General features: G+C 49.7%; 1 protein-coding gene across 4 annotated transcripts in view; it reads left to right on the top strand.

Moving 5' to 3' along the window:
• The window catches only part of ANXA2 (annexin A2), a gene marked incomplete at its 5' end in the record, with an annotated part of 39693 nt that overhangs the window by 6585 nt on the left and 17686 nt on the right, over positions 1-15422 (top strand). Inside the window, 8 exons of one of the 4 annotated variants that reach the window (XR_014027702.1) lie at positions 28-931; positions 1258-1421; positions 2185-2314; positions 3744-3828; positions 4985-5035; positions 5701-5959; positions 6686-7125; positions 7683-8073. Coding sequence is in view for 2 of the 4 variants with exons in the window: in XM_081337491.1 (XP_081193617.1) it covers positions 28-931; positions 1258-1421; positions 2185-2314; positions 3744-3828; positions 4985-5035; positions 5701-5959; positions 6686-6892 (1800 nt within the window). Of the gene's footprint in view, positions 1-27; positions 932-1257; positions 1422-2184; positions 2315-3743; positions 3829-4984; positions 5036-5700; positions 5960-6685; positions 8074-15192; positions 15337-15422 lie in introns of those variants that run through there. The other 3 variants (XM_081337491.1, XM_081337493.1, XM_081337492.1) reach the window with 3 other exon arrangements.

The raw sequence follows: 15422 nt of genomic DNA, 5'->3' as shown, positions 1-15422 counted from the left end.
ATCCCCATTTCTCTCTCTCTCTCCCAGCCAGGAACAGCGCTTAAGACCTGCCAAGGCAGACCCTTGCGGGAATCCGTTTCTGCAGACCTGGACTTTGATACGGACGTCACAGAACTGGAGAGCTTTGCCTCGGCCACAAAGCCTCTGAGCGCTGCTCCAGCTGAGGTGGCCCCTGCAAAGCCGGCCGGATTGTCCGCAGTCTTCCCGGAGCACCTGAAAACGGAGAAAGGTCGGGAAGGAAGGAGCGAAGCGCAGGAGCTGGAAACGGCGTCTAGCAGCGGGGAGGCACCGCCCTCAGGAAGGAATCTTCCAGATTTGGATAGCGAGGGTGAAACGATCGAGCCAATGGAAACGGAGCCAGAGGACAGAAGACTTGCGTTAGCCCAAGGAAAAAATCTGGACCCCAATACCTCGATCGCTTCTTCAGATAAAAACCGTAATCTCAGTGAAGGAGCTGCTGAAGACGTCCGCTCCCCTGCCCTCTCCTGCAGCAGTGACACGGATGGGGAACATCTGATCATCGACGCAGAATGCGAAGCTGGCCACGTGTCTGGAGCAGGGGCGGCCACTTCCACCCCCGGCCCTGGAGGACCCGCTCCTCCTTCGCCCAGCCCTGGACAGGCCCCGTCAGAAAAACCAGCCGGGTCTTCAGAGATGCACAGCAAGCCTCCCCCGCAGTTATCCCAGGAAATCGATCCCCTGGGGCAGATCTTGAAGATGCAAACCCAGCTGCTGAAACCCCCGTCTCCAGATTGCCAGGGGCACCTGCTGGCAAGCAGCGAAAGGAGTTTGAATCCTACCCAAGGCCAGACAGATGCCCATTCTCTCCCCTTGGCGTCTTCAGTGGCGGAGCCAGGACAAAACACCCTAACGAATACAGGTGCCTCCCCCAAGTTTACCTGGGCAACCTATTACCAGGGGCCTCAGAAAGGTAGGTTATGTGAGGCTGTAGCTAGGCTGTAGCTGTAAACCCATGTTTTGCGAGCTTGCCAACTTTGGGATGGGTGGACCAACTCCCAGAGCTCAACTTTGGGATGGGTGGACTTCAGTTCCCAAGATTCCCCAGCTAAGCTGCAAGTTGAAGTCCACCCATCTTCATAAAGTTGCCATACTGCTGTAAACATTCCTGGTGTGTGTGTACACGGTTCATTCTTTGTTCAGAATTCAAGGGAATTTTGTATTGGGGAGAAAAATTTCGTTAATGGGTGAAGCCTCTTTGTGCACAAAAGTCAGCAAAACCCCCACCTTTCCTGAAAGGGATGCTATGGGATGCAGCCGAAGACGCAGCCAACTACGAACCTCCTCAGCATGGCAACCTCGTCTACAAATTGTACAGCTTGGAAGACATGCTGCTGTTGGTGCGCACCACCATCCAGAAAACCGAGTTGAGACCCCATCAGAAAAAGGCGAAGTTCAGGAGGGTGAGTTCTCTTGTGGGAGGATGTCTTTGCGGGGATACGCCATGCTTCACTTAATTTAGGTTTTAGCCAGTTCCGATGCTGGATTCCTGCTGCGGTCATTTGCAGGAACCATTTCTTCCAGGGGATCAAATGTAAGGAGGGAGAGTTCGTAAGCCCTACATTAAGAGAGAGAGAATTGTTGGCAGAAGGTTTGCAAAGTAAACCGAATTAATAAATAATAATAATAAAGTGGATATTCCTTTAAGCTGAGTTTGTAGGGCTCTCCACTATGATTCATCATCCTTTTCTTTTTCCTGGATTGCTAAAGGTGGGAGAATTCCAGGGCTAAATTCTTACAAGTCTCTCCTGGATTTGCAAGAAATAGGAGTGAATGTTGTTGGTTCTTGGTCATTTTTTTACTGCTGTAGTCTTGGCAGCCTGTTCTGGGGTGAGTAGTATGGGCTAGGATCCCGTCTTTGACTTCATACTTGCTCACCTCTGCAACCTTTAGCATTTCTCCTGAAGGCTCGTGTAGGAGGTACATTTGTTTCTTGTTTCAGAGTGATCCCTAACAGTATAACTCAGCTGCTTGAGTTTCCTATTATCGATAAACATTAATTCTCCAAAAGGTCCTTGCTTTCTTGTAGCTGTAAGTAGCTGATCTCGGAGAAGGCAAGTCCTGGCAACGGATGAGGTTTACCTTTTGCTTTTCCATTCAATATGCAGACTGAAAACGCTTTGAAGTGGAGAAGTTTTTGCTTAACTTCAGGCGCTTGTTTTCCAGCACTTTCCTGTTTACGTTTTGCCAAAGTTAGAATACCAGGCCTTCTACGGAGCAGAAGCTTTCACTGAAGACGAAGCCTGTCGACTCTGGATGGAAAGCTCGTTACATTCCAATACCTCCTTCACCGTGGGTGAGTGGATCTTCAGACTCCCCCCCCCCGCTTTTTTTTTTTACACAATGTCCTTCCTGCCAATGGTTTTATGCACCAGCCTGTGGTACAGATGGTCCTCGATTTACGACCAAAACTGAGCTCAGAGTTTCTGTTGCTAAGCGAGACATTTGTTAAGCGAAATTGGTTCCATTTTATGACCTTCCTTGCCGCAGTTCTTACAGGAATCCCTGCAGTTGTTAAACAAGTAACACAGTTGTTAAGTGAATCTGGCTTCCCCATTGACTTTGCTTGACAGAAGGTCATAACATGGGATCTCATGACCCCAAGACACGGCAGCCTGTCATAAATATGAGTCACTTGCCAGGCATCCAGATTTTGATCACGTGACCACGGGGATGCTGCAAAGGTCGTGTGAAAAAACACAAGTCACTTTTTTCAATGCTGTTGTATCTTCACACAGTCACAAAACAGACTGTTGTAAGTCGAGAACTATCTGTAGTGGTCCAGTAATTCTTTCAAAAATAGGGTGGTTTTGAATTTACTGAACTTGGCAGACACGTCGGATGAAACGGGAGGCAGATGCTGCGAAGATAATTAACACGATGAAATGTTTGTCTCAAAGTAGCTGATGGTATCGCGGGAACTCCTACCTTGTGGCCCTTATGAAAGCCTCATCCAGAGCAATTAAAGCAGCAGCGGTAAAAATCCTAACGGTCCAAGCTGGGTGGGGCGCCTTCTAGGCTGCTGCTGCCGCTGAGAAATGGGCCTCGTGAGAAGTTTGCTGCATCCGATGGAGGGTGTATGAAGCCCGCCTCAGTTCGGAGGGAGTTGTGCTCTCCCTAGACCGGACCTTAGAATGGGGCGTTTTCTGAGTAATGCACAGGATGGTTTAAATCAGAGTTCCTCAAGCTTGGCAGCTTTCAAGACCTGTGGACTTCAATTCCCAGAATTCCTCAGCTAGCTTTGCTTTACTGGCTGAGGAATTCTGGGAGTTGAAGTCCATAAGTCTTAAAGTTGCCAAGGTTGGAGACCCCTGGTTTAAATGGTTTAAATACCCTTTTGAAGCGTTCTTTACTTTTCAGGCCTGGTGCATGCATCATCCTAACCAGGGTTGATGGGGTAAACCACAGTATACGGCAAACTGATAGGCTAGGGCAGGGGTAGGCAACCTTGGCTCTTTTATGACTCATGGACTTCAACTCCCAGAATTCCTGAGTCAGCTATGCTGACTCAGGAATTCTGGGAGTTGAAGTCCATGAGTCATAAAAGAGCCGAGGTTGCCTACCTGTGGGCTAGGGGGATAGGTGAGCTTAGCCTCCGAATTGAGTCTGACTTTCTTTTTGCTTCAAGTTCTGATGGCGTCACGATTTCGTTTTAGCCTAAGCTGTGGTGTCTCCTGCTTTGCTGTTTCTTCATTTCCGTTTGGGAAAATGTCTCTCTCCTTTAGGTCACATCGATGCCCTCACTTCACACGTCTTCCTGCTTGAGCGGCTGACTGGGAAGGCGTTGAAAAAGCGATTCGGCACATTTAAGTAAGTAAGGTGGGCGGCAAATAAATGCAACAAACAAGCAAACTTCCCACAATAGAAAGGTTGACTTATAGGGGTCCCTAACTGTTAGCTCCTCTTTCTACATTTAATTATTTTTCTTCCAGCAAATGCAGTTGAAATCATGGGCTTTTTTAAAAAATAAAAATAAAAATCCGTGTTTACCCCTTAGTTGTATGATCTCCTTCTTTCCTTGGTCTACAAATACTCATCTCTCTGTTAGTTTTTGATTGATTGATTGCTTTGATATGAATTTTATCCATAAGCAAGCTACTAATATTTGGACTTGGCTTATGACCATAATTGAGCCTGGAAGCATGATCTGGTTATTAAGTGGGTCATCATATGACCACGCCCAATTTTACAACTTTCTTGCAGTGGTCATTAAATGAACACACTAGTCGTAATCCAGATTTTTTTGGGGGGGGCAGGGGTGTCAGCTATCAGAACTTCAAATCTGGGTTGTAAATACCTTTTTGGGGTTCTGTTGTAAACTGCAGCAGTCACTAAGTGACTGGTCGTAAGTCGGGGACTACCTGTGTGCCTGGTATCCTGAGCCAATGTTAACCTGTTCACCGCCCTGAGTCCTTCGAGAGAAGGGCGGTATACAAATTAAATCAATCAATCAATCAATCAATCAATCAATCAATCAATCAGAGGAAGGCCTTTTGTTACCTGGGCCTTTTTCTTTTACAGTAGAGACTCTCCGATCATCCTCAGCCACAGAAGCCTCCCCAAAGCTTTCATTTTTGGATCACTTTGAGGAATGATAGTTGACAAAGTCCAGGGGTTTCTCAAACTCTCTTTTGAGTCATGAAGTTTAGGAACTTCATGCCTCTGAAAGTGGCTGACCGTTGAGGATGTTGCACTTCCTGTCAAAGGCCATGTTTCATGGCTTATCCACACATTCTGCAGCTGCACGGAATGGCTTTGAAGTAACGTAAGCAGCTGATCGAGTCTGACCTCTCACCAGCTTGTGTCTGGGTGCTCCAAGAAAGAGGGCACCACTGGGATCCACAAATCCTTCAGATTCCTGCATGTCTGTTTATCTCTTGAACAAACCGCAGTTGCGATGTTTGCATAATGCATTAATTTCCCCCTAATTATTTTGTGGCTTCTGAATGCTCTTCTTCCCCCACAGGCCAACCAATTCATTACATATTCTCCAAAACATCTTGAAGAAAGTGGCTGGGTACGTATGTGGCTTCCTCTGTTCCTTCTCTTTCTTTGTGTTGTGCGTAACAAACGATGTGAACTAAGGAGAGCCCCAGGATCCAGTGCTGGGAAGCTTGTAGCGAACACTTGGAACTTGGGATAAGGAGGGAAGATCTGAATCTAGTCTGGATCGCCATCCTCGCACACGTTCAAAACCTCATGTACCGGTGACAAGGTGCGAAGGAGGCAGTTTCTGTCCGACAGAGCCAGGGGGAGCAGACTGATTGATCCATCCATTTTCATTTTCATTTCTGTAGCCGCCCATCTCAGCAAAAGACTCTGGGCGGCTCACAATTCAAAGCGTACGTTAACAGTTAAAATTAAAAAAAACATGTTAAAACAATAAACACAGTAAAAAGCATTAAAACAGTAAAGAAAACCCAACCCATTAAAACATCTAATTCGCGGTGCATCCGAAAGCGAGCTGCCTGGCCCTTTAACAGTGCAGCCGGGAGGCAGGGCCCTTGGCCCCCGCGGCACCACAGGGCCAGGAGCCAAGCCAGATTTTTGGAGCTTTACAGAAGGCTAACAGGGTTGGAGCCACTGTGGCCTCCGAAGGAAGGACGTTCCACAGAAAAGGGGCCACTGCAGAGAAGGCCCTGCGGATTTGGCATCGGTTTGTAATGGCTGTGCTGTTGTCAGCTTGCAGGAAGGATCTTACCTCTTGGCTCACCTGGCGGGAGACTCCTCGGTGTCCATCTACAAGAGCTCGGACGGAAGCGCCCCTCGGGCAATGTACAACCTGCACGCCGCTCACGCCGGCCTGCCCCCCGCCCCGGCTGCCCTCTCTGTGCCCTGGGTCCCCCTCGACCCCAGCCTCCCCCTGCCGCATCACTTTGCTCAGGGCCGCGTCCCCTGCACTTTCCCACCGATGGCGGATGAGGGCGCCAGGAACCGGAAGGTGAGAAAGGATCGTTTGGGGGAGCCATTTGGAGTTTAGCCACCCCACGTGAGAACGGGGCTCCCCTTTTTATTATAGCACTTTTCCCACGGACGTTACTTTTCAAAATGGGCCTCTTGGAAGACATTTGAATACCTGTCAGGAGTTCTGCAAATAGAGATGAGGGAGAAATCTCAGAGCAGGGGTCTGCAGCCTGGGCCACTTTAAGACTTGTGGACTTCAGCTCCCAGAATTCCTCAGCCGAGTTGCCAAGGCTGGAGACCCCTGTCCTAGAGGTTCAGGAGGGGGGATGCAGGTAATACCGCCCGAGTGATGCGAAAGCCCTCGCTGCCCTGCGTAGCTCCGTCAGAACAGTGTCGTGTATTTACAGAGACCGCATTTCCGTGGACAAAATAGAGCACAAACCTGCAAAAGGGGCAACTCTGAAAGAGGTTCGTAAGGATAAAAGTAAATACATTTTTATCACTTTGCAGAGGAAAATTCAGGAATAAACTCAAGACGACTGTTTTTTCCGAAATACAGGGTTGTCCTTTATAATAAGGGCTGTGTTGTCACTGTACACACAATTAACTTACTCCAGCGTTGATTGCTTTCATTTAGGAGCAGAAGAGCAAAAAGTAAAGGTTTTCCCTGGGATTCAGGGTGGTCCGGCAGAAACTTCACCTCGGCTCAGCTTTGACTCCCTTTGAAGCTGTTTCCTCTTTCTCCCCTCTTTCTGACTCCTAGAGGAGCAGGACCAAAGCTTTCTCCGCCACACCCGGCCCCCGGGGGCCAATCTCCGTGGAAGCCAGGGCCGCCGGTGGTTCCCTGCAGGCTGAGCCCCCCAGCAAGAAGCCTGGGACTGCGCAGAACAAGGGCTCCAGGGCAGAAAATCAAGGCCCAAACCGGAAATTCTGGAAAAAGAAGCGCACCAAGCAAGGCCACATGACTTAGTGGTTAGCAGGAACAGCAGTCTTTCTTGGCAAAAAGGCTTCTTCATGGAACGAAGAAGAAGGCGGTGGGCAGTTCCACCAGGCCGGGCAGAGTGGCCAGGCATCGTTGCCAGGAAACCTTTCCGTGTCTCCGGGACTTAAGGGGAGCGTCGGAGGAGCTTCTCCTGCACTGAGAGTCTAGGGGGATTCTCCGTCGTCCAGGTCTTGGTTGTCCCAAAGGTGCTTTTTCAGGAGGCAAGTGGACTTCCTTGTTTTTCTTTGAAGGCGTTTCGCTTCTCATCCAAGAAGTTTCTTCGGCTCTGACTGGATGGTCTGACTGGATGGTGGAGGATGGAAGCCAGTCAGAGCTGAAGAAGCTTCTTGGATGGGAAGCGAAAGGTCTTCAAAGAAAGCCTCCAGCACTGAAAGTGCCTGAAGCAACCTGGGAAGGAGAGCGGCCAACTCTGAACCATCAGAACTGCTTTTATATTGCCGTCTGCTCCCAGTCACGTCGCTGGGTGAAAGCCAAGCCCTGCGTAGATTTCTGTTAAAACGGGCACTTCTACTCTATTTGGGCAGCTGGGGCGGAGGTGGTAGAGAACAGATCTTAGCTTGAGTTTCCCTTTAAAACCGCCCTTTTCTGCAGGTTGCAGGAATGTCAGGAAAACAGTCTCAGCCCCAACCAGTTTTTAAATTTAAATATAGGGTTTTTTTTAAGAGTTGTTAAAAGGTTTAAAACGGGTGCCCAGCATTAGCAACTTTTAAGACCTGTGGATCTCAACTTCAATTTTTTTTTTTTTCCTTTTTCACAGGGTCAAACTGAGTGCGTGCTTGGCCTTGTGCGTGGGTGTATTTGTCTTTTTGAAATACAGTTAAAATTCCCTACTTGCTGATTTCTGATTTCCTTTTTTTTTTCTTTTTTGTGGAGCGTGGATTTGAATTTTGCTTGGGCTTTTGTACAACGGCTTGTATGCACACTGTCATTTGGCATCATTTTGTACTCCAAACTAATTAACGTTGAAGTCTGTGGTTGCACGGCCGCAGTTCTCCTGCCCCAGGCGAGACCAAGATGAAGTAGGGCAGGGCAGGGCAGCCTTGATGTCATGGCAGAGACATGTTTTCTGCCAAAGCACAGCCATGTTTTTGCAAAGTTACACCCGGTTGTGTCTGTCCCATTCCAGGCACTAAAGCTTTCAGATTTGTTGTTGTTGTTTTGTGGGTATTTCTGCGCTGATCTTTATTTTTTTTAGGCATGATTTATTTCTGCTAAATGCAGTGCTTTATCCAAGAAACAACGTCGTTTCAGTTCAGTTTCTATCTGGCCCCATACACACGTAGTGCTCTCCTAGTTCCCGAAGAAGAGCCGTAAGTTTTTATCTAGTTGCCACAACAAACCGTGTCTCCTCTTTGTTTCTGCAATCTGCTGGGGTTGGCTGGTTTTAATGACAAGGTGGAGCCTTTGGGTTGCAGCCTTGCTTAACACCAAGTTTTCTTTCAAAATCCAGTCTGACCTCCCACAGGGAAAATGTTTCCAAGATGAGTCATGTGCCAAAACCGGGTGGGGTCCCGAAGCCCTGGCTGGCTCCGAAGAGGGATTAAAAGATATGCTTGACAACAGAGGAGATATCTGTAAGGCTTTTCCTCTGAACTTGGCCTCTGCAATTAAGATCCAGAGTTCCTACTGAGCGGGCTGCGGGGAGACAAACCTCTTAGAAGTGTCCGTAACTTCTTCGCTGCTAGGGGATACAGCAGTTCAGCTTCTTTAAGGGAAGTTTGGTGTCTTTGGCTGGCTGGTTGGGGTTTCTGGGTAGCCGAATGAGTGCTTTAACTTGGCACCTTTGTGTACTGTGTTAAAAAGGAGGTGAATTCTGCATTTGGAAGTTTTGAGGGTCTGAAATAAGGGTGTCCAGTCTTAGCAACTTTACGTCCTGTGGGTTTCAACTCCCAGAATTCCCCACAGGCCTTAAAATTGTGCCACACCACTGGTTTAAAAGAATTTAACTTCAGATTTGCAATTTTTCTATCAATTACTATTTCAACTAGTCTTGTCAAGCTGTTACGGTGGCCCCGTACAGGAGGATAAGCTTAATGTTTTATTTTCGGGATATGTACACCCAACGTAAGGTTAAATTTGTATTCTGATTGGGAAATCGGTTTGGCTCTGAATCTGAGTGGGGATTGGCCGACGTCTGTCCCAATCCAAAGCAAAGTTCAGAAATTCAGACTTCCCTTTTAACTCTCCACAGGAAATCCACAAACGGCTGTAATTTGGTTTTTCTACTACAGAAAAATGTGTGATTTGCAGGCCCCGGAGACATTCCCCAAAGAATCCCTGGCTCTTTCATTCGTGATTTCCCCTGTGTGTGTTAATAAAATAAAAGTATAGGCAGTCCCTGACTTTGCCTAATGAACATTCAGAGTTACGGTGGCACCAGGGGGGAAAAGGCGTCTCATGGCCAGCCTTTGCACTTAATGACCGCCGCAGGGTCCCCGCGGTCACATGACCAAAGTTCGAGCACTTAGCAACCAGCGCGTATTTACCATCCAAGGTCATCGACATTCTCCCCCCCCAAGCAAAGTCAGTGGGGGAAGCCCCAGGTGGCGATTTGCTTAGCGACCGCAGCAACAAAAGGGTAAAATCAAATGCAACTCACTTAGTGATGGAGGTTTGGTCCAAAGTCAAGGACTGTCTGTAAATCCTCCTTGGCCCACTGGCTAATGCCTCACCAAGCAGCCCCTCCTGTTGCTTCCCCTCTTCGGTGGTATTGCATTTGACCCGGAAGTGGGTGAGGGTGGCCCTGCATGTCTCCTCCCTGCAGCGGTGCAGCCAGGGCGGCGTCACTGCATCTGAAGCTCGCCTGGCCCCGCCTTGCAGCCAAGCGGGTGATGCAGGCAGCGGAGGGCTTCTGCAGGAGACGAGTCACGGCCGGGCATCTGCTGGGCATCGCTGCACCGCGGGAGACCCTGGGCTTGTGCCTCCCCACGTGGCCTGCAAATCCTCCAGGGGGTTTTGTGTCGCTCTGCACTGCTTAGACTGGGATGGTCTGTCCATTGGTGCTGCTTGCTGAAGCCCCTGGACGGGGCTCTTGTATCCAAGGCAAGCAGGACTTCGCTTCCTCCTGCCCCTTCAGGGTTTAGCCCAGCCTGTGCTTCGGCTGAGCTAGGGGTGGGGAGGCTGGTCCCAGAGGGCAGCCCCAGGTCCCCCCACCTGCCCAGTTAATTTACCCTTCAGTTCTTGGAGCAAGGTGAATCAAGCTCCCTTTCTGCTCTTGTTCTACTCCAGGCTGGCCTCTTCACCAAGTCCTGCCTGTTGGAATGGCAGCAAGAAAGGGAGATTATATTTTTGCGTCCGTTTAGGGGCAGCTGCCTGTTAGTTTTGTGCTCCTGGCCCTCTTTGGCTTGGGGGAGCCCCCTTTTCCATCCCCAAGGCCGGCTGATCACCGCGTTCCGCTTGGTCTTGGCTAGATCCATGCCTTGTAGTAGCTGTGTTGACTCCCGTTTCCATCCTGCTCAGCCAACAAGGTTACTGGGGTAAATGTATGAGAAGCAGGTTGCTATTTAAAGCATAATTTCCCATGAGAGAGAAACTGATCTTGTCTCCTCTGACTTCGTTTCTGATCTGATTGGTCTCTTGCCCGCCTGAAGGATGGGCTATGCAGTCAACTGAATTAATCAATAATGCCCGTGAGGAGCTCAGTATTGACCCCGGTGGATCAATATTGCTAATGGGTTTTCTCTGACGCTCTTCCGAAACCAGCTGGCGCGCTCGGGTCTAAAGCCAGCAGGCTGGTTCATGCCTGCACATGCCTGCCAGCTCCCGGGAACATTGAATTTCCTGCCTTCCTTTCTGCTGGATTATGGGCACGCCGTCTTTCCAGCGAACATGCTGTGGCTTGCAGGGTCTTAGCTGGGACGTTTGGTACCCAACCGTGATCCCTTCATCAGCAGACTGTCTCGGATCGGCCTTATCTGGGAGCCAAGAAGGGGACTTCCAATATACTGGGAAGAAAGCAAACCCCACCCAAAACGGTTCCCTTTCCGTTTTACTGCAGTTTGTGAGTTTAGGGCAGGGGGCACAGAGCCTTGATAGAGCGGAGCTGGAGGCGAGGATCGTGGGTCTTCTCTTCATAGACAGGCCCTGGAGTAAGAATGGCGGTAGGCCTCAACTTATGATCACAACAGGACCAGTTGTTAAGTGAGTCACACTCAATTTTACAACGGCTGGCCGGACAGCAGCGAGTCAGAGGAGAGTCTGGCTCTGCACGGCTCTCCCCTTGGCCCGGAGTGGCTGGGGAGCTGGGGTGGACTCTGCTGATCTTCCTCTCACCTCCAGCTCCTGTTTTCTCTGGCAAGCAGGAGGGCGAAGCTGGAAGGGGCAGGTCTGCCAAACAAGGACTTTTTGTTCTCCAGAATTGTTCTCTGCTCCCCAAGCAGCCTTCCTGGCCTGAAATTGTCCCCAGCTCCTCCTGGCCTGGCATCGGGCTCCTAAACTGCCCAGAGTCACTTCGGTGAGACGGGTGGCAATGTAAGCTCCATCAATCAGTCAGTAGTCGAAGTGACGGTTTTGAATTCTTCCAAACACTCCTGATCTGGGTTGAGGGGAGGGAGGGTGGGAAGCCCCCTCCTGTATAAACAGGGATGGGTTGATCTGTTTGCTGGGTGATTGGATGTTTTGCAGTTTTCTTACATTTTGCCAGTCATGATTTGATTGCACCGAGTAATCCTGTCTGGCAGTCAAAACACTGAAAATCAGGAGTCTACTCCCCACTCCCCCCAAATACCAGGGGTTGTTTCCTCCCTCCCCCCCCCTTATTTTTTTCACATAGTTCCTTTTCAAATGAGTCAGGAAACAGGTATGGCAGGAATTTGGATAAAATTCTAGCCAGGCCTGTTTTCTTATTCATTGTTGACTCACACTTCATTCATCCCTTTGCACCAAGCAGTTTTTTATTGTGGGTTTGTTGTGGGTGCATCCAAGGCAATATCTCAATGCAGACAGTTCAGCAGGAGTTAATGATTGGCCAAAGCCTGCAGATCTAATTCTGAGATATTCCATAAATTGGCCAAGTGGAAGAGTCCTCAGTTGGCGGTGCCTTAAGCAAGGCTTATCTCCACTTTACCCTCCAACGCTGAGGTCTTCTGAATACACATCTCTGGCCCTATTGCAGTCCCCAGTATGTTTAATAAAGACTTAAAGTTCATTCTTTGGTTAACCTGGAACTTGCTCTTTGTAGGAATATTTACCTAGGTAGTTTTATGTGTAAAACTCAGTGCATTATACAGAATAACGTTTGCTGTAGCATTGATTTATCTTGTTTTAAGTGCAGTTGCGTCTTACGTCTTAAGTCTTCTTTCAAACTTCTTAACAAAGATAGATTTGCCTTTCCAGTGCTTTTCCAACAGTAGCAAGCCCTCCGCCAACAACCAAACATTGTCGTAACAATATAAACAGAGCAGGAGTAACAGCAGATCATGGGCTTAGTTAGAAAAAGTACTAAACCGGCCAGGTTCAGCAAAACTAACCTCGGATGTGCTAACCTGGTGGAATGGAAGAGTTCTTTCTGGTTGCCCTTCTCCCCACGGGCTACGTATTGAGGGCAAAAATGGAGTAATTGTGTAACCACAACAGATGCCCAGATACACAGCAACATTCCATCAGTATTGTGTAATAAAATGGGCATTGAGTGAAGTCTTGTTCAAGTTCAGCATTCAAACATTAGGCTGCATAACAGCTGTTCACCTCTGTTGGGAACTGCCCAATTCAGCAGCGTGGAGTACTTTTCTAAATTCAGGGGACGCACAGAGGCTTCCTAGCCTCCTGCTTTGCACACCTGTGTGAAATTTTGATTGTGTAATGCACTAAATCCACTTTGCACCCCAGTGACTTCTCCTGGAAGATGCTTGGGTGGAACAGCCTTGGCGCCCGGGTGAAGAGGCCTTGGGCTGGGCCTGCTCTTCTGGCTCTTGAAATGCAGTTCGTCCAGTGGTGATGGCACCAGGCTAGAAAGCAGGAGGTTGTGAGTTCAAGTCCCGCCCTAGGCACGAAAACCATCTGGGTGACTGGGCCGGTCCCTCTTTTTCAGCCCAACCCACCTCACAGGGCTGTTGTGGTAGGGAAAATAGGAGGAGGAAGGTTTGCTGGATACGGTCACTGCCTTGAGCTATTGCATACATAATAAAGGCAGGATACAAATAAAAATAGATACAGGGGAAAATATGCTGAAAAGGAAGTTACATCAATGTAGTTAAGAGCGAAGTGGGTTTGTAACTGTTTGTTTGTTTGTTCCTGTTTCCATTCCAGGAGCATTTCTCTCTCTCTCCCCTCCCCCACTTCCAGAGATGCCAGATGCTCTTTTGCACAGGATTAAACAGAGCGAACAGAATTGTGCACTGATGCGCACCAGGGCTGGAGTGCAGGCTTAGATAGGAGAGTCATAAGGCAAAGCCCTCTTCTCCGAAGGATGAGCTGCTTAGTCAGTGCCCTGAATGACGTCCCTGCTCTCTGGTTGACAACAAGCCAATTTCATCACAGTTTCAACATCATCAAGGTTAGGGTTCGGACCTTGGTCGACTCAAAACTGGTCCCTTTCAAAAAAGCACCAAAGGTTTAAAAACAAAGAGAAGTAGTTGCCTAGATTCCCAAACATGAAATATTTCATGTTGCACGAATATCATGCACAAATTTTACATTTTTTGAGCTCCAGCTAAGGATAATAGAATTCTTCATCTTGGAAAAGGTTAAGACAAGATGGTTAAACATCCTTCCAATGCAGCTCCCCCATCCTGAGTAACAGAGTTGGAAGGGACTTTAGAGGTCTTCTAGTCTAACCCCCTGCTCAAGCTGGAGGAAAAGTAGATTTTAAAAGAAATCAGTTGCTCTGGAGGATTTTGATTGCAGGGAAAGAGGAATTAAATACTTCCTTTTGTTCTAAGTGACTGTTCCAAAAAAACCAACAGGCCTGCTCTTTGCAAGTTGGTTAAATACAAAATGCAGAAGAGAGCAATAAAACCAGGAAAGAAAGAAAGAAACAATAAGCTACGTTAAGATGTCAGTGTGAACTTTACGTCACTGTTTATGTTCCCTCCCCTCTTCTGATGTATCGGGTCTCTTGGACAATGACTAGTCTTTGAGTAGTCGAACAGCTCTTAGAAAATTGGAGGGACTTGGTGTTTTTAATCCCGCTGGTTGCATTTTGGGCCTCTGGAGGAGATTTGGAGGGGGGTCTGCGAAATGGGCAGGCAGTTGGAAGGCTGCAAGGGTCAAACAAGTGAGAAACGGCCAATGGGATCTTGAGTTTTTTTCTCCCCATTTGGCCAGGATCTCATCCCTGGGAGATTGAAAGTCTACCCGTCTTACTGTTGCTGAGGTGGAGCAATGTTGATCTCATTGCTGGGCAAAAAGTTCTCGAAAGGGCCATGAAAAAGAATGTTTGGTTTTAGAAGCTTCCAGCCCCCAATCAACTTAGCCTGCAAAGCCCCCTTGCTCCTGCAGGAGACGGCCGGCTTCATCCAGGCCCTACCAGGTGGCCATGATGCCATCTGCCAGCTTGGTTGGGTGCCAACTCAGTCTAGATTCGAAAGCTGAGCCTGGTTGGACCTTGGAGGGGAGATGCCCAAAGGACCGTCCATCGCCTTTCCATTTCAGCTAAGAAAACTTCACAGATGTATCCCTCAAGTCATCTCGGCTGGGAGGAACACTCAAACCCACTTGCGTTTTGGTGAGATCTCACTCAGTGACCTTCAGCCAAGTCACACTGGCAGAAACCAGCTTTTATTTTCACCTCACTTGTGACCAAGGTTTGCTGGTGGACTTGGTCAGAGAGGAAGATGGGGAAGCGCTGGGATTCTTCTTGCCTCCTCCTCCTCCTCCTCCGAGTTGAAGACTTCTCCCATTCGTTGAGTTGCCCCATTGCCCTGCTCCAGAAGAAGCTGGCTGGGGTCTCCAGAGGCCTGCTGGGGTCTGACCCTTTGCACTGGAGAAGGTCGCTCAGCCTGCAAAAGAGGCCCTCGGAACCTCCCCCTCCCCAGGGCAGTTCTTTGACACTTGGGGCAACCGAGGCAGGCTCTCTGGCGGAACCGGGGCTTGCATCGCCCCGGCAAAGGGACCGGGCAGCGCTGCTCTCGCGCCGCCTCTAATGCGACATTGGGGCGTGGGGGAGGGCAACTGCCTCGCAGAAGTGGCCGTTGCCCCGTGGGACCGCTGGCGGCCGGCACCCCCGCCTCTCGGGACCCCAGGACGAGCCCGGCGACGGCTCGGGGGCGCGGCGCCTCCAGCCTCCCCCGCGGCTCCGCGCCAGGCCCCCTCCCGTCCCGGCGGGGCTGAGTCAGAGGCGGCGGCGGCCGGGCCGGGCTTGGCCTCCGTCAAGGCGGGCGGGGACTGGGAGGCAGCCCGGCTACAAAAGAGCCGTCCGGGCGCCGCCCGCTCTTGCTAGGCCGGCCGGCGCTCGGAGTCTGCAGCCCCGCCCGGTAAGTCCCGTCCGCTCGCCGGCAGCGCCCGTTCCCCTCGGAGCTCCTCTGCAGCGCCGGCGGCGGCCAGAGCCCCGCTTCCCCCC

This window comes from Vipera berus, assembly GCF_964194415.1.
Source record: "Vipera berus genome assembly, chromosome: 12".
Lineage (NCBI taxonomy): Eukaryota > Metazoa > Chordata > Lepidosauria > Squamata > Viperidae > Vipera > Vipera berus.
The sequence above is the reverse complement of the archived record's forward strand: the minus strand, read 5'-3'. Positions and strand labels throughout refer to the sequence as shown.